The sequence below is a fragment of the Desmodus rotundus genome, chromosome 13 (genome assembly GCF_022682495.2).
Source record: "Desmodus rotundus isolate HL8 chromosome 13, HLdesRot8A.1, whole genome shotgun sequence".
NCBI lineage: Eukaryota > Metazoa > Chordata > Mammalia > Chiroptera > Phyllostomidae > Desmodus > Desmodus rotundus.
The window spans coordinates 48,904,132-48,931,846 of record NC_071399.1 but is presented as its reverse complement, the minus strand read 5'-3'; the positions used below and the strand labels follow the sequence as shown (position 1 = coordinate 48,931,846).

Below are 27,715 nucleotides of genomic sequence, written 5' to 3'. Positions count from 1 at the left end.
ATAATACTCAAAGGAAGAATCCACCAAGAAGACACAAACGTTGTAAATATAAATGCACCCAATATAGGAGCACCCAAATACATAAAGAAAATCTTGGAGGAGTTCAAGAAAGATATTGACAGCAACACAATTATATCAGGGGATTTTAACACCCCACTGTCAAAAATGGACAGATCTTCCAAACAAAATATCAACAAGGATATTGTGTCACTGAACAATACCCTAGATGAAATGGACTTAACTGATATAGAGAGAGCTTTCATCCCAGAGAAGCAAAAAACACATTCTTTTCAAGTGTACTTGGAACATTTTCAAAGATAGACCACATGATAGGACACAAAGCAAGCCTTAACAAATTCAAGAAAATTGAAATCATATCAAGCATTTTCTGTGACCACAAGGGACTGAAACTAGAAACCAACCCCAAAGGAAAAAACCCCAAACACTCAAAATCATGGAGACTGAATAGCATGCTATAAAACAATGAATGGGTCAAGAACAAGATTAGGGAAGAAATCAAAAACTTTCTGGAAACAAATAAAAACGAACTCACAAGAACCCAATACTTATGGGACACAGCAAAGGCAGTTCTGAGAGGGCAGTTCATAGCAATACAGGCCTACCTTAAAAAGATAGAAACATTTCAAAAAAACAACCTAAATCTACTCCTACAAGAACTCGAGGAACAACAAAGACAGCCCAGAGCAAGCAGAAGGAAGGAAATAACCAAGACCAGAGCAGAGTTAAATGACATAGAGACTAAAAGGACAATCCTAAGGATCAATGAATCCAGGAGCTGGTTCTTTCAAAAGATGAACAAAATCAACAAGACTTTAAGTAGGCTCATCAAGAAAAAAAAAAGAGGATCCAAATAAACACAATTAGAAATGAAAGACAAGAGATTACAACTGATACCACAGAAATACAAAGGATTGTAAGAAATTACTACAAAGCACTGTATGCCAAGAAATTTGAAAACCTAGGTGAAATGGACACATTTCTAGGAAAATATAATCTTCCAAAACTTGGTGAAGAAGAAGGAGAAAGCCTGAACAGGCCAACAACAGCAGACGAAATTGAAGCAGTCATCAAAAAACTCCCAACACACAAAAGCCCTGGACCACATGGTTTCCCAGGAGAATTCTACACAGCATTTAAGGAAGAGCTAACCCCTATCTTTCACAGACTATTCAAAAAAATCCAAAAAGATGGAAGGGTACCAAACTCGTTTTATGAAGCCAGCATCATCCTAATCCCAAAACCAGATAAAGACACAACGAAGAAAGAAAACTTCAGGTCTATATCGCTGATGAACATAGATGCTAAAATCCTCAACAAAATATTGGCAAACCGCATCCAGCAATACATTAAACAGATAATGCACCATAACCAAGTGGGATTCATCCCAGGGATGCAAGGATGGTACAATATTCACAAATCAATAAGCAGAATACATCACATAAACAATAGCAAAGACAAAAACCCCTTGATCATATCAATAGATGCGGAAAAAGCATTTGATAAGATACAGCACCCATTTCTGATGAAAACACTCAGCAAAGTGGGAATAGAGGAAGCATTCCTCAACATCATAAAGGCCATATATGAGAGACCTACAGCCAACATCATACTCAATGGACAAAAACTTAGAGCTTTCCCACTAAGATCAGGAACAAGACAAGGATGCCCTCTCTCACCACTCCCATTCAACATAGTATTGGAAGTCTTAGCCACAGCAATCACACAAGAAAAAGAAGTAAAGGGCATCCAAATTAGAAAGGAAGAAATGAAACTGTCACTGTTTGCAGACGACATGATAGTGTACATGGAAAATCCTATAGACTCCACCAAAAAACTACTTGACCTAATAAACGAACTTGGCAAAACAGCTGGATACAAAGTCAATACTCAGAAATCTAAGGCATTCCTGTACACCAACAACGAAACTGCAGAAACAGAAATCAGGAAAAAATCCCATTTGATATAGCAACAAGAAAAATCAAGTACCTAGGAATAAATCTAACCAAGGAGGTAGAAGACCTTACTCAGAAAACTACACAACACTGAAGAAAGAAATTAAGGAAGACACAAACAAATGGAAGCATGTACCATGCTCATGGATTGGAAGAATTAACATTATCAAAATGGCCATACTACCCAAAGCAATTTATAGATTCAATGCAATCCCTATTAGAGTACCCATGACATATTTCACAGATATAGAACAAACATTTCAGAAATTTATATGGAACCATAAATGACCCCAAATAGCTGCAGCAATTTTGAGAAAGAAGAAGAAAGCAGGAGGGATCACAATACCTGATATCAAACTGTATTACAAGGCCACTGTAATCAAAACAGCCTGGTACTGGCATAAAAACAGGCATATAGACCAATGGAACAGAACAGAGAGCCCAGAAATAAACCCAAGTCTTTATAGTCAATTGATATTTGACAAAGGAGGCAGGAGCATAAAATGGAGCAAAAATAGCCTCTTCAACAGATGGTGTTGGGAGATCTGGACAGCTATGTGCAAAAAAATGAAACTCGATGAAGAACCAAGATGGCGGCGTAGGTAGACACACTGCGCCTCCTGGTCCAACCAGAACTGACCGAAAATCGAATGACAAGGAAGTCCGAAACCATGGAAAGAAAAGTAAACATTGATCCAGACTGGTAGGAGGGGCAGAGATGGGCAGCCGGGGCAGAGACGACTTGCGTTGCCGTGGCGGGACTGAGACTGGTGGAGTGTGGGACAAACGGGGCCGGCAGTCTGACCACTGGCAGACCATGTGGCCCCACATTTGAGCAGATAAACCGAGAGGGCCGGACTCAGAGTGGCAGAGAACGGGGCAGGCAGAGCGGTGGGTAGCACCCCCCGACCCCACATTCGCGCACAGATTAACCGGACAAACGGCGGGGAGCAAAGCAAACCGCACAACCCAGGGCTCCAGTGCGGGGAAATAATGCCTCAAACCTCTGAGTGAAAACGCCCGTGGGGGTTGGGGCGGCAGCAGGAGAGACCCCCTGCCTCACAGGAGATGTCATTGGAGAGACCCACAGGGGCCAAGGGCGTGCACAAGCCCACCCACTCAGGAACCAGCACCAGAGGGGCCCAGTTGGATTGTGGGTAGCTGAGTGAAAGACTGAGATCCGGTGGAGACGGGAGCAGGCGCCAGTGCTCCCTCTCAGCCCCTCCCCCACGTACAGTGTCACAGCTCAGGGACCAGCATTACCCCGCCTCGGGGAACACCTAAGGCTCCGCCCCTTAAAGTAACAATCGCGCCAAAGGAAAAAAAATGGCCCAAATGACAGAACACTTCAAAGCTCCAGAAAAAATACTACTAAGCGAGGAAGAGATAGCCCACGTATCAGATGCACAGTTCAAAACACTGGTTATCAAGACGCTTACAGAATTCGTTGAATTTGTTCGAAAAGTAGATGAAAAAATGAAGCCTATGCTAAGAGAAACAAAGGAAAATGTACAGGGAACCAATAGTGATGCGAAGGAAACTGGGACTCAAATCAATGGTGTGGACCAGAAGGAAGAAAGAAACATCCAACCAGAAAAAAAATGAAGAAACAAGAATTCAGAAAAATGAGGAGAGGCTTAGGAACCTCCAGGACATCTTGAAATGTTCCAACATCCGAATTATAGGGGTGCCAGAAGGAGAAGAGGAAGAACAAAAACTTGAAAACTTACTTGAACAAATAATGAAGGAGAACTTCCCTCATCTGGCAAAGGAAATAGACTTCCAGGAAGTCCCGGAAGCTCAGAGAGTCCCAAAGAAGCTGGACCTAAGGAGGAACACACTAAGGCACATCATCATTCCATTCCCCAAGATTAAAGAGAAGGAGAGAATCTTAGAAGCAGCAAGACAAACGGACACAGTTGCCGACAAAGGACTTCCCATAAGACTGTCAGCTGATTTCTCCAAAGAGATCTTACAGGCAAGAAGGGGCTGGCAAGAAGTATTCCAAGTCATGAAAGGCAAGGACCTACATCCAAGATTACTATATCCAGCAAAGCTATCATTTAGAATGGAAGGGAAGATAAAGTGCTTCTCAGACAAGGTCAAGTTAAAGAAGTTCATCATCACCAAGCCCTTATTATATGAAATGTTAAAGGGATTTATCTAAGAAAAAGAAGATAAAAAATATGAACTGTAAAAATGACAGCAAACTCACAGTTATTAACGACCACACCTAAAACGAAAACAAGAGCAAACTAAGCAAACAACTAGAACAGCAACAGAACCATAGAGATGGAGATCACATGGAGGGTTGTCAATAGGGGAGTGGGAGGGGGAGGGGGGGAAAGGTATAGAGAATAAGTAGCATAGATGATAGGTGGAAAATAGACAGGGGGAGGGTAAGAATATTGTAGGAAATGTAGAAGCCTAAGAACTTATAAGTATGACCCATGGACATGAACTATAGGGGGAGAATATGGGATGGAGGGGGTGAGCAGGATGGAGTGGAGTGAGGGGGGCGGGAATTGGGACAACTGTAATAGCATCATCAATAAATAGATTAAAAAAAGAAAGTTAAAAAAAATGAAACTCAATCACCAACTTACGCCATACACAAAAATAAATTCAAGGTGGATAAAAGACTTAATAAGTCATAACACCATAAAAGTCCTCGAGGAAAACATTGGCAGGAAAATCTCAGACATTCCATGCAGCAACATCCTCACAGACACATCCCCTAAAGCAAGGGACATAAAGGAAAGAATAAGCAAATGGTACCTCATCAAAATAAAAAGCTTCTGCATGGCTAAAGAAAACAGCACTAAAATACAAAGAGAACCAACAGTATGGGAAAACATATTTGCCAATGATACCTCAGACAAGGACCTGATCTCCAAAATATATAAGGAACTCACATAACTGCACTCCAGGAAGACAAACAACCTAATTAAAAAATGGGCAAAAGACTTGAACAGACACTTCTCCAAGGAAGACATACAGAGGGCCCAGAGATGTAGGAAACGATGCTCAGCATCACTAGACATCAGAAAGATGCAAATTAAAACCACAATGATGTACCATCTCACACCAGTCAGAATGGCCAACATAAAAAAAATCAACAAACAGATTTTGGAGAGGATGCAGAGAAAAAGAGAGGATGCACTGTTGGTGGGAATGCAGACTGGTGAGGCCAATGTGGAAAACAGTATGGAATTTCCTCAGAAAACTAAAAATGGAACTGCCCTTTGACCCAGCAATTCCACTGCTGGGATTATACCCTAAGAACCCTGAAACACCAATCCAAAAGAACCTGTGCACCCCAGTGGGCATAGCAGCACAATTTACAATAGCTAAGTACTGGAAGCAACCTAAGTGCCCATCAGCAAATGAGTGGATCCAAAAACTATGGTACATTTACACAATGGAATTCTATGCAGCAGAGGGAAAGAAGGAGCTTATACCCTTTGCAACAGTATGGATGGAACTCGAGAGCATTATGCTAAGTGAAATAAGCCAGGAGGTGAGGGGCAAATACTATATGAACTCACCTTTAATTGGAACATAAGCAATAGAAGAAAAAAGCAAAAAAAATATAACCAGAGACATTGAAGTTAAGAACAATCTAACAATAGCCAGAGGGGAGTGGGGAGGGGACAGTGTGGAGAGGGTTTTAGAGGAACTACTATAAAGGACACGTGGACAAAATCAAGGGGGAGGGTGAAGGTGCGGGAGGGAGGTGGTTTTGGCTGTGGTGGTGTGGAGGGATGGGGAGAAAATGAAGACAACTGTAATTGAATAACAATAAAAATTTAAAAAAAATAGTTACGAAGCCTTAAGAAAAAAAATATATTCCTTTTTGTTCAATTTATTGGGATGCTCCCTCTCTTGGTGGGATGGAGAATTGCACTCAGCTGGATCTGCCTCTATCCATACAGGCTCTGGGACCTTTCTGCCTGGTTAACAAAATTATGCAGGTTTCAGGCGCACTATTTAGTCTCAATTTTTTATCCAACTTACATTGTCATTGAAGTCTTCGACTTCCAGTGTGTCTATGGGCTCATTTAATATACCATCCCAAAAGTTCCTTTGAGAGGCAAACTTCATGGCTTTCAATTTTGGAAGACACAGCAAAAGGAAAGGCATATGGAAAAGGAACCAAAAACAAAACAAAAAAGCAAATAGATTTATAGCACTTACTCTTGCCCTTTTAAATAAAAATGTATATACTATCTATAAGAGTTTAAATAAATTCGTCAAATTTCCTAATCTTCAACTGGAGGATATTAATAAAATGGGAAGAAAAGGGTCAGTTTCAGTGACTAACTGAAGAAAGTGAGTGTGTATTCTTGGTGGATGGTGAAGATTCATTTGAAAAAGTGACATTTGAGTGAGTCCTGAAGGAAGCAAGGGGACAAGTGGGTAGGTAGCTGGGGAAGAGCATTGCTGCCAGGAGGCTAGGAGGTGCAAAGGCCCTGAGGTGAGAGTGAGTAGGAGTACGATTGACGTACTTGACAAACTGCAAGGGACACAGTATGCCTGGAGAGGAGTGAGCATGAAGGAGGGCAGCAGGAGGGGAGAAGGAGGTGGGGGAGGGCCAGCTCACCCAAGACCTTGTAGGCTGTGGGAAGAACTTTAGATTTTATTGTGAAAGAGATTTATTCTTAGTGTGATTTTCTCTTGGAAACCCTGAGAAATATTCCTACACCCTGCCAATTTTGTCAAAAATTGCCTATTTCTGGAATTGCATAGTTTCATAATAGCAAATTAAAGGTAAAAGGTGAATCCCCAAGCCACTGAGCTATGAAAAAGTCTACTGGAGATCATGAATGTCTGTTCTCAAGGTCCGCCACAGCCTGGCGACCATCTGGGCCAGAAAAGGGGCTTAAAGCCTCCACTGTTGCAGGGGTGCAAACTGAGTCGAGGAATTGACAATTACAACTTGGGTCTGGTTTCCCTGCTCCTAGGACAGTGTGGATCCTGAGGCAGAGCTGCAAGGAGGATCTCTCACATGGTAACTGGGCCCCTGGGGAAACTACAGGGGTGTGTCATCTCAGCTTCAGAGTGACATGAGCCACTTCAAGCTGGGCCACCCAGAGAGGCCTGAACATCCACCAGATTGGTACAGGGCTGACTTATTATGTCTAATTTTATGTCTGAGGGTGGAGAAGGGATATTCTTTGTGACTGCCACATGTATTTTTGTAATATTTGTTCTTCTTCCCAATTTTGGTTCAGTAATAAAAACTGACTCTTTTGGGCTCTTAGCAGGATGGAGAATTCCACTCAGCTGGATCTGCATGTATCCACACCAGGCTCAGGGGCCTTTCTGCCTGCAGTCCTCCTACCCAGCTTTGGTTTATTTCTGGTAGAAACCTGTGCCATCTGCTGTGTACCCCAGGCTATGAATCTCTCCAGCAGTTCTTTCCTGTAGATCCCTCAGGCACACACCAGCCCACTGTGATTCTGACAACTGGCAAAGGCAAGGGTCCCTTTCAGCTTAATTCCAAAAACACTGACTGAGAGAAGTTTTAAAAACCATTTGGGAAAAAACCAACAAAAATCCATGGAAATTCAAGCAGGCACTCAGGGAGCTCCTTTTGGTTGTCACGTTGTCACGGGAGAGGAGACCTGAAGGAGCTGGAGAGACTGAGTGGCAGTGCCTGCAGGTCTCTGAGTATGTGCTGCCTGAGACTGAGAATAGGAGTCTGGCTCTGGCCCTGAAAGCTTAGCAAATCCCAGTCATTTGTGATTGCTCTACTTTAATAGGTTTTACTGAATAATACATAGTTAAATTGAGGGGAAAAAGTAGGTGTTTATCAAGGGAAGAAGGTGACTTAGCAGTCCTGAATACTTTTGAACAGAGTGTTCAGAAGTGTCTGATTCAACATAATAATTAACCTTATTAACATCGATGGGCACCATCCACCTGTCAAGACAAGCATAGTAAATGCACAGTAACAGGCATAACTAGGCCTGAATGAGAAGGAAAAGCTTTACTCCTAATTAACTTTCCATCAACCTGTGTCTTTGTTGGAGTGACAGAATTATCTTCTCAGGAAATGGCTCTATGGGAGGATTGGTGAGGTGGGGGCAGGGAGTGTCAGGCCTGTAATTGAGGACCTGGGCCGCTCCCAGCATACCATACAGCACTTTCCCACTCTACTCCCCTCACCTTTGTGGTGGGGACAATAAGCCTCATCTTCAGGGTGTCTCTGAGGAAGCCATGCTAATGTAGGCAAGTGCCTGGCATACAGGATTCCCTAAAGTGGAGTGTGTCTTCCCCAAATCCAATTAAGAACAAATCCTAATTTTTCCCCATCCACTCAATGCTTGTCCTCTAATGTTTTTCTTGACAGAACTGCAATTCTTGGTTTGGGAGAGATATTGGAGCCATGTGTATTTGCTCTGCTGGGCAGATCCCCAGTTACAGATGATATAAGGGTGAGGAATAGCAGTGATTGACTAGCCTGGGGCCAGCTCTGCAACTCAGTGCTCTTTTCACCTCCTTGACCCTTCATGTACTAGATTTCTTGTTATCTTAGATGGTAGTTGCTAACGGCACAGATCTGCAGGCTGTTCTAAAACCTTGCTACTCAACCTGTGGCCCATGGATCAGCAGAATAGTTGCTGCTGGTGTTTGTGAGGAATGTAAGATCTCAGACTTCTGAGTCAGAATCTGTATGTTATAAGGTCCCTAGTTCTCTCTCTCCACATTAACATCTGAGCAGCACAAGTTCCTAATACCCTCCCTGATTGGAAATGGAATAAAATAAATTCTATTGATAAGTAACCTTTTGGGAGTGGTGGGGTAGCAGTTGGGATGCATAGTCTAGCAGGGGTGTCAAACTCATTTTCACCGGGGGCTACATCAGCCTCAAGGTTGCCTTCAAAGGGCCAAAATAATTTTAGGACTGTATAAATGTAACTACTGCTTAACTGTTAAGGAGTTGAAATTCCATTTGGCCCTTTGAAGGCAACCATGAGGCTGATGTGGCCGCCGGTGAAAATGAGTTTGACACCCTTGGTCTAGAGTTTGAAAGAGTTTGTTTGATATGCCATTGTATATCAGAATCAAAGCCTTGATTGCCTCCCCGCCCCCACGATGCTGAAAGTCCCCAAATTACTAATAGGATGGTCTGGTTAATTGCAGGGCTTTTGTTTTGTGAAGTGATACATGCAAGTTTGGATTCTACTACCATAAGGATTTCCCCTTGTTCTTTTGCCTTGTAAAATTCAACTAACCCTTAACAAAAATGTAATAAGTCTTTCAGGGCACCATGTGTAGGGGCTCCAGTTTATTCCCTACCAAGGTATGATTGGGTGAACTCTAGGGAGGGGCCCATGCATTCCAGTGGAGTCCTGCTGTCCAGACCTCAGGGAACCCAGCAACCAACTAGACCCTCTTTAAATGTGGGAGTCCCTATACCAGAGCTGGAGTGGAGAGATGGACTTTTGGTCCTATGCCAGGTCATTCTGTCTTGCTCCAGAGACCCTCTTTCTGCTTCTTGATCTATCCCCCTTCTTCAGAAAAAGACAAGGAAGGATATCCAGGTTCTGGGGCTGTGTGCTCAGCATGTCCCTAGGTCCTCTCTAGGACTTGGTACAGCCTGGACCAGCAGGGCACTCACCCATCTGGGGCACCATCCCCAACCCTGGACACTCTGCAGGGAACAGGGATCTTTGGATATATCATGTGTGACTCTCACCATTTTCTTCCTCTTGCAGCACTTCAGTGATAGCATACACTGAAAAAGAATAGGAACAATTTTTACTAGAATGTGGTGTGGTGAACTAGTCTAGACCTTTGGATCCCTGAAGGAATCAATTTAAAATCATCTTCTAAATGGCTCGGGAGACCAGGGTGGAGATCACATGTTTTGGGATAAGAAACTTCCATGATCTTTAGCAGTTTGCAGCCTGTAGCTTATGCCCAATAAATACTGTTTCTTCTCCCTTTGTTCATTTTTCATCTTGACTACTAGAATTTAAGTTCTGAGAGTGTATGATGGGTTTGTCTCTCTTTATATTCTGCCCAGTATATAGTAGGTGTACATTAAATGTCAGTAGGTATACGGTAAGTGTCGTGCAATGAACCGTTACCTTCCCTCCTAACTCCACTGGTAAATATTGTTTCCTCCTCTTCCAAAATTAAATTTTAATTCAGATTTAAAAGCACTTACCCTTTGGCTCAGTTTCTTACCTAATCCTTGAGCCTTGACACCAAGCCCTAGAAATAATGCCTTGGCCACTGGTCTTAATTAGGCTGCCCTAGTCTAAAATGGTCAAAAGACTTTTATGGTATCACGACTTATATTTAAGTCTTTTATCTATTTTTTATTCTGGTGTATGGTGTAACTTGGTGCTCTAGTTTCATTTTTTTGCATATACCCATCCAGTTCTCCCAATACCATTTATTGAAGAGACTATATTTACTCCATTGTATGATCATGACCCCTTTGTCAAATATCAATTGGCCATAGAGATATGGATTTATTTCTGGGCTCTCTATTCTGTTCCATTGATCTATGTGTCAGTTCTTATGCCAGTACCGGGCTGTTTTGATTACAGTGGTCTTGGAGTATAGTTTCATATCAGGTATTGTGATCCCTTCAACTTTATTCTTTCTCAAGATTGGTGAGGCTATTCAGGGTCTTTTTTGGTTCCATATAAATTTTTGAAGCATTTGTTCTAGATCTGTGAAATATGCAATTGGTATTTTAATAGGGATTGCGTGATACCATAAAAGTCCTAGCAGAAAACACAGGCAGTAAAATTTCAGAAATCCCATGTAGCAATATTTTTGCTGATGTATCTCCTAAGGCAAGGGAAATAAAGGAAAAAATAAACAAACAGGACTATATCAAATTAAAAAACTTCTGCATGGCTAAAGAAAACACCATCAAAATGAAAAGGGAACCGACCATATGGGAGAACATATTTACCAATGATACATCAGATAAGCGTTTAGTCTCCAAAATATATAAAGAACTCATATGACTCAACACCAGGAAGACAAAAAATCCAATTAAAAAATGAGCAAAGGACCTGAATAGACATTTCTCCAAGGAGGACATATAGATAGCCCATAGACATATGAGAAGATGCTCAACATCACTAGCCATCAGAGAGATGCAAATTAAAACAACAATGAGATACCACCTCACACCTGTCAGAATGGCCATCATTAACAAATCAACAAAAAACAAGTGCTGGAAAGGATGTGGAGAAAAGGGAGCTCTAATGCACTGTTGGTTAGGAATGCAGACTGGTGCAACCACTGTGGAAAACAGTATGGAGTTTCCTCTAAAAACTAAAAATAGAACTGTTTTTTGATCCAGCAATTCCACTGCTGGAAATATACCCTAAGAATCACCAACTCAAAATAACTTATGCACCCCTATGTCCATAGCAGTACTATTTACAATAGCCAAGTGCTGGAAACAGCCTAAGTGCCCATCAGTTGATGAGTGGATCAAAAAACTGTGGTACATTTACACAATGGAATATTACACAGCAGAATGAAGGAACTCCTACATTTTGCAACAGCATGGGTGGAACTGGAGAATATTATGCTAAGTGAAATAAGCCAGGCAGTGAAACACAAATACCATATAATCTCACTTATAAGAGAAATCTAATGAACAAAATAAATGAATGAGCAAAATACAACCAAAGACATAGAAACATGGAACAAGCTGACAGTGGTCAGAGGGGTGAGGTGAGGGGGACAATGGTGGAAAGAAGGGGGAGGGACTAGTCAAAGAACATGTATGAATGACCCATGGACAGGGACAATGGTGCGGGGATTGGCTGTGGGAGTAGGGTTTGGACTAGGAGGAGAAGGGCAAAGGGGGAAAATTGGGACAACTGTAATAGAATAACAATAAGTTAAATAAAAAAAAAATAAATAGTCCAAAGAGGGCTTTCTTTGGCTGGTGGCTTGATAATTCTGTGTTTCTTGTCTTCTCGTGGATTGTAACTTTTGAAAGTCATTTAAAATCATCATCAAATTATAAAATTAAAATGATACCTTCTGAATCTGACTTCAAGGTGGGTAGTATTGTTGTTGAGCCTTCTTGCTCCGTTTTCAGTTTTGATTTTGAAGGCGCTGTTAGAAGACAGAAGAGGGTGGCCATTAATTATTTTAACCTTACACATTCCAGTGGGTTCATATTGGACATTTAGGGTCTGAGGTTCTTTCTTGGCACTCAAGGCTGATCAATGGAGGGGGAAAAGTGGCTGAAAGGGACTGCTGTTATACACTGGATGCTCCCACTGCCCCTCCTCCTGTTTTCTAGGACTGCAATGAACCAGTGGTCGGGAAATGTAGCCCCTCCGTGGCCTTCTCCTCTGGTCACCATGGGGCCAATTAGGTCCCCAGGATAGATAGCATGACTGAGGTTGAGGGTGCACCTTGGAGATATTCTTTCTTCTGTAGGAGGAATATAGAACCATAGAGCCAAATGGCTCCAAGACTGTGATAAATAATGGGGTATGGCTGTCACTGTAGGAAGTGGGTGTTTCTGCTGTTCTTGCTCCCTAAGAGAAGCATAATGGGGGCTGTCTGGGAAACATGGGGTTGTCTAGTATAGACACACTAAGATACGCAATGGGAGGCTACTGTATTTTTTTTGAGAACTTTTCTAAGTTCTTGGTGATGCTTACTTTGTGTCTTCTGAAATTTTATTGTCTTCACTCCTGTTTGCCACCCTCATTCCCACCTCACCCTCTTCCTAAACATATGTGTGCACATGAGTACACATATAAATGTGCACAGGTGTGCATGCACACACATGCACACTCAAGGTTCCATGCTTGATAGCAGAGAGGAGCAGGCCCATGAGGAAAAAGCAAAGGCAAACTACTCCATCTGCTCATGGGAGTATCAGGCTTTGACCTGGTCTGCCATGTCTGGACACCTTGGCATTTGTGCATTGTCATTGACTGCTAGTTACTTCTTCCACTGTGGCCAAGCCCTCTACAGACAAGAACTTTCCAACTTTTAAGAAAACTAATTTCATTGTGGCATGACTCTCCTGTTAGGAAGAATTTCTTTTTCTTAATATATTTCCTGGAAGCTAGTGCTACTCTAGCCCTTCCACACAGATGGAGAGGTCAGGTCTTGGCTTTGTATAGCAGATCGCCAGGTATTTGCGGGCAGGCATGCTATCTCAGAGACATGTGTCTTCCAGACTTTACATGTCCTTTGCTTCAACAGTTCTTAGTATGGCATAGTCTCCTGGTCTGCCATAACAACACCTTCTGCAAATCCCACCAGTCTGCTTCTAGCCCTCATAGAGTGTGGTAGTTCTCAGATGGACCAATTGTCCCTAGGCTGACCCTCAGTGCAAGCCACAGTAGGACTAATCCCTCTGTATAGGATCTTTTAATTATATTTACTTTTATTAACTTTCCTGGCTCTCATATCAGTCATGTCATTGACTTATGAGCTTATGGTTGAGTAAAGCATCTACAATAAAGAGGGTTTCCCTACATTGTACCTCTCTATCCTATTGTTTTTGTGGGCCTAAAAACAGCATTTAATTATAAATAGTTCTGGTCCCATGTTTCTGCCTGTCAAGATCTTTTGGAATCTGATTACATTGTTCCCATCACCCAACAGCTTCAGGTCATCTACCAACACAAACCTTCCTAGGTCTATGATAAAATCTGTTGGACAGAGCCCTGTGGATCCCCACTGGAACCTGGTTTGACTCTAGTCCTTAAACAGTATCTCTGGGTCATCATTCAACAGTTATCACTCCATCATTTTACATTAGCATCCAACTGATATTTCACTCTCTTGGTCACAGGAACATCAGGAAGTCTTTGGAAATAAAAAACACTGTGGAATTTGAGTCTATTGGATTACCACCATTTCCTGACCTACTAATTATCAAAAAGTGACCTAAAAGCAAGTATTTCTTGCTTTGTTCTTGTGAATCCTATGCTGGCTTCCTGTGGTCATTTGGCTCTGAGTATTTGCCCCAGATTGGTTTTAGACTCATTTCCCCAATTTTTCACAATTCCTCAAAAACTATAAACATGATTAAGCTATGTTTCTCTCTCTGTATATTTTGGGTGTATTTTATTTACGTCAGCACACAAGTGTCTTCTGATCTTTTCACTAACTTTGCTTTCCGCTATATCTTCCTAATTTTGTTGTATCCGTTTCCTTCACAGTGAAGTCAAAATTAAACAGCAATTGAAAGATGTTACTTTCTCTGAGTCATTCCTTCACATTGCGCTAAACAGTGTCACTATCTGCCTTGATCTTCTTTTTACCCCATTCATACTTTAAAAGGGCCCTAAATTATTGTTGTTGTTATAGTAATCATTACTACTACTGCTACTTTGGGTAAGAATAAGTTTATCCTAGGTATCAGCTCTCCTGACGCTCTTCTTAAAGACTGAGACATTTTCCTACATTTATTGTAGGTAACATTTTTTTTTCACCTTTTGGTAAATATTTATTTCTCATGTTTTCTTTTTCTTTAATTTTTATTGTTATTGAATTACAGTTGTCTTCATTTTCTCCCCATCCCTCCACACCACCACAGCCAAACCACCTCCCTCCCCCACTTCCACCCTCCCCCTTGATTTTGCCCATGTGTCCTTTATAGTAGTTCCTGTATTCCCCTCTCCACACTCTCCGCTCCCCAATCCCCTCTCGCTATTGTTAGATTGTTCTTAACTTCAATGTCTCTGGTTATATTTTGTTTCCTTTTTTCTTTTGTGGATTATGTTCCAGTTAAAGGTGAGTTCATATGGTATTTGTCCCTCACCGTCTGGCTTATTTCACTTAGCATAATGCTTTCCAGTTCCATCCATGCTGTTGCAAAGGGTATAAGCTCCTTCCTTCTCTCTGCTGAATAGAATTCCATTGTGTAAATGTGCCATAGTTTTTGGATCCACTCATTTGCTGATGGGCACTTAGGTTGCTTCCAGTACTTGGCTATTGTAAATTGTGCTGCTATGAACATTGTGGTGCATAGGATCTTTTGGATTGGTGTTTCAGGGTTCTTAGGGTATAATCCCAGCAGTGGAATTGCTGGGTCAAAGGGCAGTTCCATTTTTAGTTTTCTGAGGAAATTCCATACTGTTTTCCACAGTGGCCTCACCAGTCTGCATTCCCACCAACAGTGCACTAGGGTTCCCTTTTCTCTGCATCCTCTCCAAAATTTGTTTGTTGATTTGTTTATGTTGGCCACTCTGACTGGTGTGAGATGATACCTCATTGTGGTTTTGATTTGCATCTCTCTGATGGCTAGTGATGTTGAACATCTTTTCATATGTCTCTGGGCCCTCTGTATGTCTTCCTTGGAGAAGTGTCTGTTCAAGTCCTTTGCCCATTTTTTAATTGGGTTGTTTGTCTTCCTGGAGTGGAGTCGTGTGAGTTCTTTATATATTTTGGAGATCAGGCCCTTGTCTGAGGTATCATTGGCAAATATGTTTTCCCACATTGTTTGTTCTCTTTTCATTTTAATGTATTTTTCTTTAGTGTACAGAAGCTTTTTATTTTGATGAGGTCCCATTTGTTTATTCTTTCTTTTATGTCCCTTGCTTTAGGGGATGTGTCTGTGAGGATGTTGCTCCATGGAATGTCTGAGATTTTCCTGCCAATGTTTTCCTCTAAGACTTTTATGGTGTTATGACTTATATTTAAGTCTTTTATCCACTTTGAATTTATTTTTGTGTATGGTGTAAGTTGGTGCTTGAGTTTCATTTTTTTTCACATGGCTGTCCAGATCTCCCAACACCATCTGTTGAAGAGGCTATTTTCGATACATTTTATGGTCCTGCCTCCTTTGTCAAATATGAATTGACTGTAAAGACTTGGGTTTATTTCTGGGCTCTCTGTTCTGTTCCATTGGTCTATGTGCCTGTTTTTATGCCAGCACCAGGCTGTTTTGATTACAGTGGCCTTGTAATACAGTTTGATATCAGGTATTGTGATCCCTCCTGCTTTCTTCTTCTTTCTCAAAATTGCTGCAGCTATTTGGGGTCATTTATGGTTCCATATAAATTTCTGAAATGTTTGTTCTATATCTGTGAAATATGTCATGGGTACTCTAATAGGGATTGCATTGAATCTATAAATCATTTTGGGTAGTATGGCCATTTTGATGATGTTAATTCTTCCAATCCATGAGCATGGTACATGATTCCATTTGTTTGTGTCTTCCTTAATTTCTTTCTTCAATGTTGTGTAGTTTTCTGAGTACAGGTCTTTTATTTCCTTGTTTAGGTTTATTCCTACCTACTTTTTTTTTCTTCTTGCTATATCAAATGGGATTTTTTTCCTGATTTCTGTTTCTGTTGTTTCATTGTTGTTATACAGGAATGCCTTTGATTTCTGAGTATTACTTTGTATCCAGCTGTTTTGCCAAATTCATTTATTAGGTCGAGTAGTTTTTTGGGAGTCTATAGGATTTTCCATGTACACTATCATGTCGTCTGCAAACAGTGACAGTTTCATTTCCTCCTTTCCAATTTGGATGCCTTTTATTTCTGTTTCTTGTGTGATTGCTGTGGCTAAGACTTCCAATACTATGTTGAATAGGAGTGGTGAGAGAGGGCGTCCTTGTCTTGTTCCTGATCTTAGTGGAAAGCTCTAAGTTTTTGTCCATTGAGTATGATGTTGGCTGTAGGTCTCTCATATATGGCCTTTATGATGTTGAGGAATGCTCCCTTTATTCCCACTTTGCTGAATGTTTTTTATCATAAATGGGTGCTGTATCTCATCAAATGCTTTTTCCGCATCTATTGCTATGATCATGGGATTTTTGTCTTTGCTGTTGTTGATGTGAGGTATTATGTTTATTGATTTGAGAATATTGTACCATCCTTGCATCCCTGGGATGAATCCCACTTAGTCATGGTGTATGATCTGTTTAATGCATTGCTGGATGCGGTTTGCCAATATTTTGTTAAGAATGTTAGTGTCTGTGTTCATCAGTGATATTGGCGTGAAGTTTTCTGTCTTCGTTGTGTCTTTGTCTGGTTTTGGGATTAGGATGATGCTGGCTTCATAAATAGAGTTTGGACTCTTTCATCATTTTGGATTTTTTTGAATAGTCTGTGAAAGATAGGGGTTAGCTCTTCCTTAAATGCTTTGTAGAATTCTCCTGGGAAACCATCTGGTCCAGGGCTTTTCTGTGCTGGGAGATTTTCGATTACTCCTTTAATTTTGTTTGCTGTTATTGGTCTGTTCAGGCTTTCTCCTTCTTCTTCACTCAGGTTTGGAGGATTGTATTTTCCTAGAAATGTGTCCATTTCACCTAGGTTTTCAAATTTCTTGGCATACAGTTCTTTGTAGTAATTTCTTACACTCCTTTGTATTTCTGTGGTATCAGTTGTAATCTCTCCTCTTTCATTTCTAATTGTGTTTATTTGGATCCTCTTTTTTTTTTTTTGATGAGCCTACTTAAAGGCTTGTCGATTTTGTTCATCTTTTGAAAGAACCAGTTCCTGGATTCACTGATCCTTAGGATTGTCCTTTTACTCTCTATGTCATTTAACTCTGCTCTGGTCTTGGTTATTTCCTTCCTTCTACTTGCTCTGGGCTGTCATTGTTGTTCCTCGAGTTCTTGTAGGCGTAGGGTTAGGTTGTTTGAAATGTTTCTATCTTTTTAAGGTAGGCCTGTATTGCTATGAACTGCCCTCTCAGAACTGCCTTTGCTGTGTCCCATAGGTTTTGGGTTGTTGTGAGTTCATTTTCATTTTTTTCCAGAAACTTTTTGATTTTTTCCCTAATCTTGTCCTTGACCCATTCATTGTTTTATAGCATGCTATTCAGTCTCCATGATTTTGAGTGTTTGGGGTTTTTTCCTTTTGGGTTGGTTTCTAGTTTCAGTCCCTTGTGGTCACAGAAAATGCTTGATATGATTTCAATTTTCTTGAGGCTTGCTTTATGTCCTATCATGTGGTCTATCTTTGAAAATATTCCAAGTACACTTGAAAAGAATGTGTTTTTTGCTTCTCTGGGATGAAAGCTCTCTCTATATCAGTTAAGTCCATTTCATCTAGGGTATTGTTCAGTGACACAATATCCTTGTTGATATTTTGTTTGGAAGATCTGTCCATTTTTGACAGTGGGGTGTTAAAATCCCGATATAATTGTGTTGCTGTCAATATCTTTCTTGAACTCCTCCAAGATTTTCTTTATGTATTTGGGTGCTCCTATATTGGGTGCATTTATATTTACAACGTTTGTGTCTTCTTCCTTTGAGTATTATGAAGTGACCTTCTGGGACTCTCCTTATGGACCTTCTTTTTTTTTTTTTCATGTTTTTATTTTTAATTACATTTTATTGTTCATGCTATTACAATTGTCCCTGCTTTTTCTCCCTTTGCCCACCTCTACTCAGCTTCCACTCTCCCCTCCAACAGCTGTCAGTCTGTTCCGTGTATCTATGCTTCTGTTTCCATTTTGTTTGTCAGTTTATTTTGTTCATTAGATTCCATATGCAAGCAAAATCATACGGTATCTGTCTTTCTCTGACGGGCTTATTTCACTTCGTATGATAGTCTCTAAGTCCTTCCGTGCTGTTGCAAAGGGGAAGATTTCCTTCTTTTTTACAGTCTGGTAGCATTCCATTGTGTAAATGTACCACAGTTTTTCTATCCACTCACCTATTTATAGCATGTAGGCTGTTTCCAGAGCTTGGTTCTTGTAAATAATACTGCTATTAACACAGGGGTGCATAATGGCCCTTCTTTTGAAGTCTATTTTGTCTGATGTGAGTATTGCTACCCTGGCTTTTTTTTTTTTTCCTGCCTGTTTGCTTGGAAAATTTGTTTCCAGCCTTCACTTTCAGTCTGTGTAGGTCTTTTGTCCTGAGGTGGGTCTCTGGTAGGCAGCATAAGTGTGGGTCATGCTTTCTTATCCATTCAGCTATTCGATGTCTTTTGATTGGAGCATTTAATCCATTTACTTTTAAGGTTATTATCGATAGGTAGTTATTCATTGCCATTTTTTCATACCTGTGTTCGTCTCTCTTTCTGTTTTCCTTCTTTTACTTAAAGCAGTCCCTTTAGCATCTCTTGCAGAGCTGGTTTCATGGAGGTGTATTCTTTTAGACTTCTTTTGTCTGAGAAGCTCTTGATTTGACCTTGTGTCTTGATTGAGAGCCTTGCTGGGTAAAGTAGCCTTGGTTGTAGGCCTCTGGTTCTCATTACTTGGAATATTTTTTTTGCTATTTTCTTCTGGCTTGGAGCATTTCCATTAAGAAGCGATATGCTATCCTTATCCCTTGTATGTTACTTCCTGTTTCTCCCTTGCTGCCTTTAAGATCCTCTCTTTGTCTTGGAATTTTGCCATTTTAATTATGATGTGTCTTGCGGTGGTCCTCTTTGGGTTCCTCTTGATTGGGACTCTCTGTGTTTCTTGGATTTGGGTGACTTTTTCTCTCATCAGATTAGGGAAATTTTCCATCATTACTTTTTCAAACAGATTTTCTAACCCTTCCTCTTCTTCTCCTTCTGGTATCCCTATTATACAGATATTATTATATTCATGTTGTCCTGCATTTCCCTTAATCCCTCTTCATTCTTTCTGAGCCTCTTTTCCTTTTCTTGCTCTTTCTGGGTGTTTTTTTCTACTTTGTCCCCCAGCTCGCTGATCCAATCCTCTGCTTCATCAAGTCTGCTTTTGATGTCTTCTACTGTGTTCTTCAGTTCAGAAATTGCATTCTTCATTGCCTCTTGGCCCTTGTTGATAGTTTCTATTTCCTTTTTCATGTTGATATAGTTTGCAGTGAGTTCATTGTAGTTTCCCTGTCATTTCTGGTAATTCTCTGTGAGCTCAGTGAGCTTCCTGATTACCATTGCTTTGAACTGAGTATCTGATAGTTCACTTGCCTCTATTTCATTTAGCATTCTTTCTGAGGCTTCCTCCTTTACTTTCATTTGGGGATTGTTTCTTTGTCTGCCCGTTGTTTGTGAGACTCTTCTTGTTAGCCTCTGCTTCTTCTTTTTTTTTTGATTTTTTTAAAAAATATATTTATTGATTATGCTATTACAGTTGTCCCATTCCCCCCCCCAACTCCACTCCATCCTGCCCACCCCCTCCCTCCCACATTCCCCCCTATAGTTCATGTCCATGGGTCATGTATATAAGTTCTTTGGCTTCTACATTTCCTACAATATTCTTACCCTCCCCCTGTCTATTTTCTACCTACCATTTATGCTACTTATTCTCTGTACCTTTCCCCCCTCTCCCCCTCCCACTCCCCTATTGACAACCCTCCATGTGATCTCCACTTCTGTGGTTCTGTTTCTGTTCTAGTTGTTTGCCTAGTTTGCCCTTGTTTTTGTTTTAGGTGTGGTCGTTAATAACTGTGAGTTTGCTGTCATTTTTACTGTTCCTATTTTTGATCTTCTTTTTCTTAGGTAACTCCCTTTAACATTTCATATAATAAGGGCTTGGTGATGATGAACTTCTTTAACTTGACCTTATCTGAGAAGCACTTTGTCTTCCCTTCCATTCTAAATGATAGCTTTGCTGGATACAGTAATCTTGGATGTAGGTCCTTGCGTTTATTCTTGGGTAATGTAATTATGATGTACCTTGGTGTGTTCCTCCTTGGGTCTAGCTTCTTTGGGACTCTCTGAGCTTCCTGGACTTCCTGGAAGTCTGCTTCCTTTGCCAGATTAGAGAAGTTCTCCTTCATTATTTGTTCAAATATGTTTTCAATTTTTTGTTTTTCCTCTTCTCCTGGCACCCCTATAATTTGGATGTTGGAACGTTTCAAGGTGTTGGAGGTTCCTAAGCCTCTCCTCATTTTTCCGAATTCGTGTTTCTTCATTCTTTTCTGGCTGGATGTTTGTTTCTTCCTTCTGGTCCTCACCATTGATTTGAGTCCCAGTTTCCTTCGCATCACTATTGGTTCCCTGTACATTTTCCTTTGTTTCTCCTAGCATAGGCTTCATTTTTTCATCTGGTTTTCGAACAGATTCAACCAATTCTGTGAGCATCTTGATAACCAGTGTTTTGAACTGTGTATCCGATAGGTTGGCTATCTCTTCCTCACTTAGTTGTATTTTTTCTGGAGCTTTGAAGTGTTCTGTCATTTGGGCCATTTTTTTTTCTTTTTTTTTTTTTTGTCTTGGCATGTCTGTTACTTTAAGTGGCAGAGCCTTAGGTGTTCACCAGGGCGGGGTAATGCTGGTTGCAGCTCTGTGACGCTGTACGTGGGGGAGGGGCCAAGAGGGAGCAATGGTGCCCGCCCCACTCTCCTCCGGATTTCAATCTTTCACTCCGGTACTCACAATCATATTGGGCCCCTCTGTTGCTGGTTCCCGAGTGGGTGGGCTTGTGCACACTCTAGGCCCCTGTGGGTCTCTCTAACGACCTCTCCCGTGAGGCTGGGAGTTTCTCCTGCTGCCACCCCAACCCCCACGGGCGTTTTCAATCAAAGGTTTGAGGCTTTATTTCCCCCAACTGTAGCCCTGGGTTGCGCGGTCTGCTTCGCTCCCCGCTGTTCGGCCGGTTTATCTATGTTCGAATGTGGGGCTGCGATGTGCTACCCGCACTCTGCCTGCCCCGTTCTCCGCCACTCTGAGTCCTGCCCTCTAGGTTTATCTGCGCAAATGTGTGGCTGCAAGGTCTGCTAGTGCTCAGACTGCCTGCCCCGGTCGTCCCACACTCCGCCAGTCTGGGTCCCGCCACAGCTACTCGAGTCCTCTCCACCCTGGTGCCCGTCTCTGCCCCTCCTACCGGTCCAGACGAATGTTTATTTTTTATTTCCTTGGTGTCGGACCCCCTTGCCATTGGATTCTCTGTCAGTTCTGGTTGTGCGAGGAGGCGCAGTGTGTCTACTTACGCCGACATCTTGGTTCCAGCCTCTGCTTCTTAAATTGATCTGTTCTGACTCCCTGGTTTTATGGTATGAACTGCCATGGTAGAATGCCAGTGGGATTCAGTGATGCCGTCTCTTTAATATTCTGAGCTTGCTGGTCTTGGGCTGTCATTTATTTTGGCTCTCTGTATGTCTTTGGGTTTTGATTGCTGTAGGTTCTTTCTCTGATGGGTCCTTCCCTGGAGCTGGTTAATTGAGGGTCATTCCGTCCACCACATCTTGTATTCTGTTGTGCAGATGTGAACAGGCTGTGTTGAAGCTGATTCTTCTGTGTGTACAAGGTTTTGAGGCTTCTCTCTCACTCTTGTTCTATTGTTTGTTCTCAGTAATTTCTCCATTATTTAGTTGTATTTCCAGATCAGTCCTGGATTGAGGTTAGTGTGGCTTGTATACCCTCCTTCACCCTCTTCTGTTGTTATCTGTTGGTGGTTCCTTTGTTGGTGGGTTTCCTCTTCCAGCAGGTGTATTGGTGTTCACTGCTCCCACCTTGCAAGTTCTCTGGAGTAGCAAAGTGAAATTTGTCTCACTGTCTCGGTTGTTAGGATGATCCCTGTTTGGGTCTTACTTGGGTCTTTTCAGAGCTCCAGATTTTATTGTCTCACCTGTGGGAAAAGGAGAAAAAACAAAAAGAAAAGAAAAAGGGAAGGAAGGGAAAAGGAATAGAAAAGAAAAGGAAGGAAGGATGGATAAAGGAATAAAAAAGATTGGAGGAAAGAAAGGAATAAGGAATTTTAACAAAAATTAAAATAAAAAAAAATAAAAGAAGGCAGGAGGAAGGAATAAAAATGTAAAAGAAGGAAGGAAGAAGGAATAAAAAAAGAAAGAAGGACAGAAAGGAAGAGGGAATTTAGGGGGAAATAAAAGAAAAATATTATGCTGGCTTTAAACTGGTCAGGTCAGTTCTGCTGGTCTTCCTGTCTGTTGGGAGGGGGGAGGTTGGAAGGGCTGGTTTCACTTTTCTCCCTTCCTGAGCCACACTCTTCACTGTTTTCCAGCCTCCAATCCAGTTCCTCAGGGTCCTTCTGCTCCCTCCTAGGCCTTTAGTCCACCAGTTGTACTGTCCTTGAGTTGCACCAGTTAGGGGCAACTCACACTCCCTCTTCTTGCTCTTTGCTGTCTTAGATGCTAGGGGCTCTTGGTGCTCCTTCAGGGTAGTTCATCCCCCTACTAGGTCAAGTCTTTCCAGGGAATGCAGTCTCCCCTAGACCTGTAGCTCCCCTCTGCTGGGCATTCTGCCTTCCTTCTAGAGAGTGAGTAGGCCCTGCAGGGCTGTGTGTGCAGGGGCTAGGTGGGAGTTGTTCAGTCCCAGGTGCTTCAGGCGTGGTCGACCACTGGCAGCCAGGCCTCTGATCAGGGTGTGTACCAACCCGGGCTTCAGGTGTTGGCACCCAGGCCGCTGATTGGGGTGCATATCTACCCGGGCTTCAGGTGTGTGCTGGGTCTACTTATCTGGTGTTCACAGTCCAGGGGCTGTGGGGGTGGGGGCGCAGGAGGCCATGGCTGCTGCGGAGAATTCTCTAAACAGCCGCTGAGTGTCTCTATTTTCTTTTTTCTTTTTGAGAAATTCCTCCTATTCCAGCCCTGGGTCCGAACAAGCACCTGACCTCTCACACGGCCCAGCCTGTCTGTCTCCCAAGAATCTTGCACTAGACCCTGCTTCCCAGCCTCGGGCTTCAGCTGCCCTGGTCCCTGCGCTGGTCCCTGGGATCTTATTGTCCTTAAGCACTTTTCTTACTGTCTGATTTTTCAATGTCCTCTACAATTTTTGGTCTCTGATCTTCATATATTCTGGAATAGTGTTGGCTGTTCGCTCTGTTCTTCAGATCACCTAGGCCTTTCACCAGTGCGCAGGGGGAAGTGGACTCCGCTCCCACCCATCTTGCCACCATCTTCCCGCCTTTCTATCCTCACCTACATTTTCTTAGACACTGTTCTCTTTCTAGTAAGACTTTTTTTTTTCTGATAAAAGGTGTACCCTTCTCTTCACCATGTCTGCTCTGAATCAGATGAGGATTCAGCAACAATTTCACAAGTATTTAACAAATATTTATAAGTGCTCTCTATATGCCAGGCACTAAGACTTGAGGATTTCTGTAAGCGTGGATGTAATGCTCTGTGTCAGAACTTTTGGTATACTGTGTTTATGATCCTGCTGTGTGTCTGGATAGGTGGATACTGGAGCCATCAATATCCTTTCTGGTCCTCCTTCAGCAGGCTTCCTCACATGGGTCGCAAGGCATTTCTGGTACTTTTAGCAATCCTTCCATGTTGGATCTGCCACTCTCTGTAGTAAGGTTTCAAGGATTTATCTGGGTGCTTTTCCTGCTCATTTGATTCAAAGTCTGATTTGTTGAGGAGGAATTTGCCATGTAAAATGCCATTTCTGGCCCACGAGGATTGAACAAACTCATAATAAAAAATTTTTTTTAAATAAGAAACTTTCACCCATTGTATTCATCCTACACTTGTGGTCTGTGGTTTTCCAATCATTTGACCTGAATCACTTTCCTTACCTCCTCTTGACACAGTTTTGAGCTCTTCTAGCTTCCTGGAGCTCCATATTTCCTGGTTTCCACTTGTGCACTTCCATCACTTTCTCTTATAACTATTCATCCTCTCAGAGAAGTCTTTTTCTTATTTGTTCCATTCCATTGGCTAGATCAATCATGTACCTATTATTGGCAAGTTTTGCCCAATTATTATCAATGCTCCCCAAACAGATAGGTTGTAAACCATAGGCAGAAGGAGAAGAAGAACCTCCGTGAACCTTTGTTGTAAAGACCATCTTCTCACATAACTGTGGGAACCTGGGGTATGTCATTGAGCCTGGTTTAAAGGTTTCTGTGTGGTCCACACCTTTGGCCCAGGGCACCCATGTCACAACATTTACAGTGGGTGGCTAGACTTTAACTAAACACAGAATATATTTTGGTATTAAGGAACTCAGTACTGATAAGACAATTGTAAAACTTGCCCCTACAGAACAAGTATGCAGAGTGCTTTAAACCTAAATTAGATAAAAACATGGCTAGCTCTGTAAATTAAACTTAGAAACCAGAAGGATCATGAATGAACAGGTCAAATCAAACAGTAATTTCCAGAGGGTTTTTTTCTGGAGGTGGGTCCACAGAGGTATGAACAGGCCCTGTGCCCCTCTTCCCACACCCTAGCCTTCTCTTATCTTCTTTTTCCTATTCCACATCCCTTCAAGCTTAGCATCGGCACTTTCATGTGATTACCCACTAAATGACTTTCAGGATGCTGCTTATGAATATGTAGAGAAATGCTGAGATATTTCCCAGCTGTCATGCTTACTGACTTTGACATAGTTCCAGTGGTTGGGGCCCCATCAGAGTGCATGTGCTGACAAAGGTCTAACAAGATCTGATTTGGCCTGTAAAATACTCCCCATCATGTGCTGCTTGTGCCACCAATCCTAGCTTGTATGGGTTGCCCTTTGCTTCTCCATTCTCCCGCATAGGTTCAGTCTCCTAATTTCATTTAACCACATTGGAGCTATGAAATTTAGCAGGCACAGATTGGGACAGAGAGATGAGGTGATGGGGAAATCTAATTTACTGCTGCCATGACTACAGATGTGAAACAAATCTGTGAATCTGTGATGGATCAATCTCACTAAGGCTGGATTTAACTTATTAATAGTGGTGAGAAATTCAGTGTTTCATCCCCAGGATCCTGAAGAGAGGGGCCTTTGGGTTTATTTGGGTAGAGGATTAAGCTGTCCACTGAAACCTTGCCAGACTGTCTCTGAGTGTCTCCCAGTTGTGGCCACAAAAGTTCACACTAGGCTGGTTTTGACTGGTCCTGAGTCAGGGCTGGCTTTGACTGCATGCTGAGATAGAGTTTGGGGTCATCTGGAGCTGCACCCTTGTCCACTTGATTATCTGGATAAGGCCCATCACCTTGGGGAATGGGCCTGTAATTGGGGAAGGAAATGGCTGGTGTCCATGAGGGAAATAGAGCTTGTGTTCACAAAGAACAAGAACAGGAAGATTAATGAAGAGACAGAAAAAGACTGAAGAAGGTAATTGTCTCAGTACTTTGCTGATGCTCTTTCTCTGAGGGGAGTCTGGGTTGGAGGAAGTTTGCAGCAGGACTAGTAGAAGAGTTTAACTTCTTACCCAAAATACAACTTCAAATGGCACAGGAAGCAGTACATACCCTCAGCATGAGAAATAATACTTGAGCCCTGGTCTTTCACATACATGGAATGCATTCCTCCCCTAACCCCCAGGGAGCCCAGCTGTGGGTGGGCAGCGGATGCAGTTCCCCTTACCCTTGGTCTCATAGATGTATTCCGTCTGTGTGCTCTGGTCCTGCCAGGACAGAGATTCTCCACCATCCTTCAAGAAGGATGTAGAAGGCTTCATGACATAATGAGGAGACTTGCTAGCAGGTTCAAAGGTGGGAGGAGGGATAGTGAAGAAGGTGGTCACCTGAGAGATGCCAGCAGGTGGGTTTCTGTCAGAGGGGAGCACAGGATTCAGTCAACTTCCAAACAGGGGCCAGGTGGGAACCCAGGGCTATGTCCTGCTGGGAAGCTGGGGTGGTGGTGGCTGCACTTCAGCTCCTGCAGACTTCTGCCCATACCAGATGGTGGTCACCACAAGGCAGAAGGGACCAGATTGTGGATTACAGAAAATAGGCCTGTGTGCCATTTTGGGTAACAGAGACCCATGTTGTCAAATGCTGCTTTACTTACAGTGGAAGAATCTGTGGGTGACTTCAGAGGCCAATGGGCCAGGCTTCTATAACTGACTGTCCAATGTTCCAAAACATTCTCTGTCTTTTCTGGTTCATTGCCCTGATAATTCCACTTGCCCTTCCTGCCTCACAGCTGCCTTAGACACAGTGGGAAAAAAAAAATACCAAAGTAGATGTCACAGTAGATTAACATCAAGCTCTGAGGTCTGTCCCCTCTGGTCTTTGTACTACAAATACTACCATCATTGAGAAAGGTTTCTGCAGGGCCTGATGACAGGGTGTTGGGTGTGGGGTACAGACCCTGCTACCTGGTAGCACGTGATGAAAAGGGAGTACCCCAACCCACTGACTCACACTGTGTCTTTCCTTAGGAATCTCCGACTTTTAATTGGGGGCAAGAAACTAATTCAAAAGAATGAGAAGGGTCTTTGGGGTGCTTTGGCCCTGAAGTCATCTCATATAAACCGGCCCAAGAGTTATAAGGGAAAATACCCAACATATAAATGGGCAGAAACTACGGTTGGTAGAAAAACATAGATTTTGATGTCAGATGACCCAAGCTTAAGTCTTGGCTCATACATGATAGTGGAGTAGCTTTGGGTAATTTACTTAACTTCTGTACCTCAGTTTTTGCACCTTTTTGAAAATCATACTTCCCCATAGGTGAGGACAAAATGAAGGTGGGGGAAATGTTGGCTGCTATTTTTCTCATAGGGGAAGTAAGAAATTCAGTAGCACTTCCTGAGAGAGGCTGTCCCCTGCCTGCATCAGGGCTCCCGGATGCAGGAACAGGGAGGGGGTCAGGGGCTGTGGTCTGAAAGTGTGGGTGAAGTGATTGAAGCAGAGAGGAGGAGCCACTCTTTCAAGCCTGGAGACACCACCAGAAAGCTGTTCTCTTTCAGCGTCTCTGGGTGTTACAGGCAGGTCCTGGGTCAGTTCAAGGGTCCTGTGGGTGGGCCTGGGTTTGTGCCAGCCAGCAGGCTGGGGCAGAGCAGCTCTTCCTAGGATGTGCCATTGAAAGGGGCCCTGGAGTCAAGCAGCAAGATGCTTGGGTGCTGGTCACATGACTGTAGGGATCAAGAACTAGTGGACACAGGTGGTTTTTTTTGGCAAGTGTTAACTCTTGCCCTGCTCCGGGCCTCAAGGATAGATCAGG

The 27,715-nt window shown here is 42.4% G+C and overlaps 1 protein-coding gene across 1 annotated transcript in view; it reads right to left on the bottom strand.

Annotated features, from left to right (window-relative positions):
- The window catches only part of ERICH6B (glutamate rich 6B), an 80,528-nt gene that overhangs the window by 33,228 nt on the left and 19,585 nt on the right, over positions 1-27,715 (bottom strand). Inside the window, exons 2-3 of the mRNA XM_053916366.1 lie at positions 26,132-26,316; positions 5,991-6,079 (exon numbers count right to left, since the gene is read on the bottom strand). Coding sequence (XP_053772341.1) covers positions 5,991-6,079; positions 26,132-26,316 — 274 coding nt within the window. The remainder of the gene's footprint in view (positions 1-5,990; positions 6,080-26,131; positions 26,317-27,715) is intronic.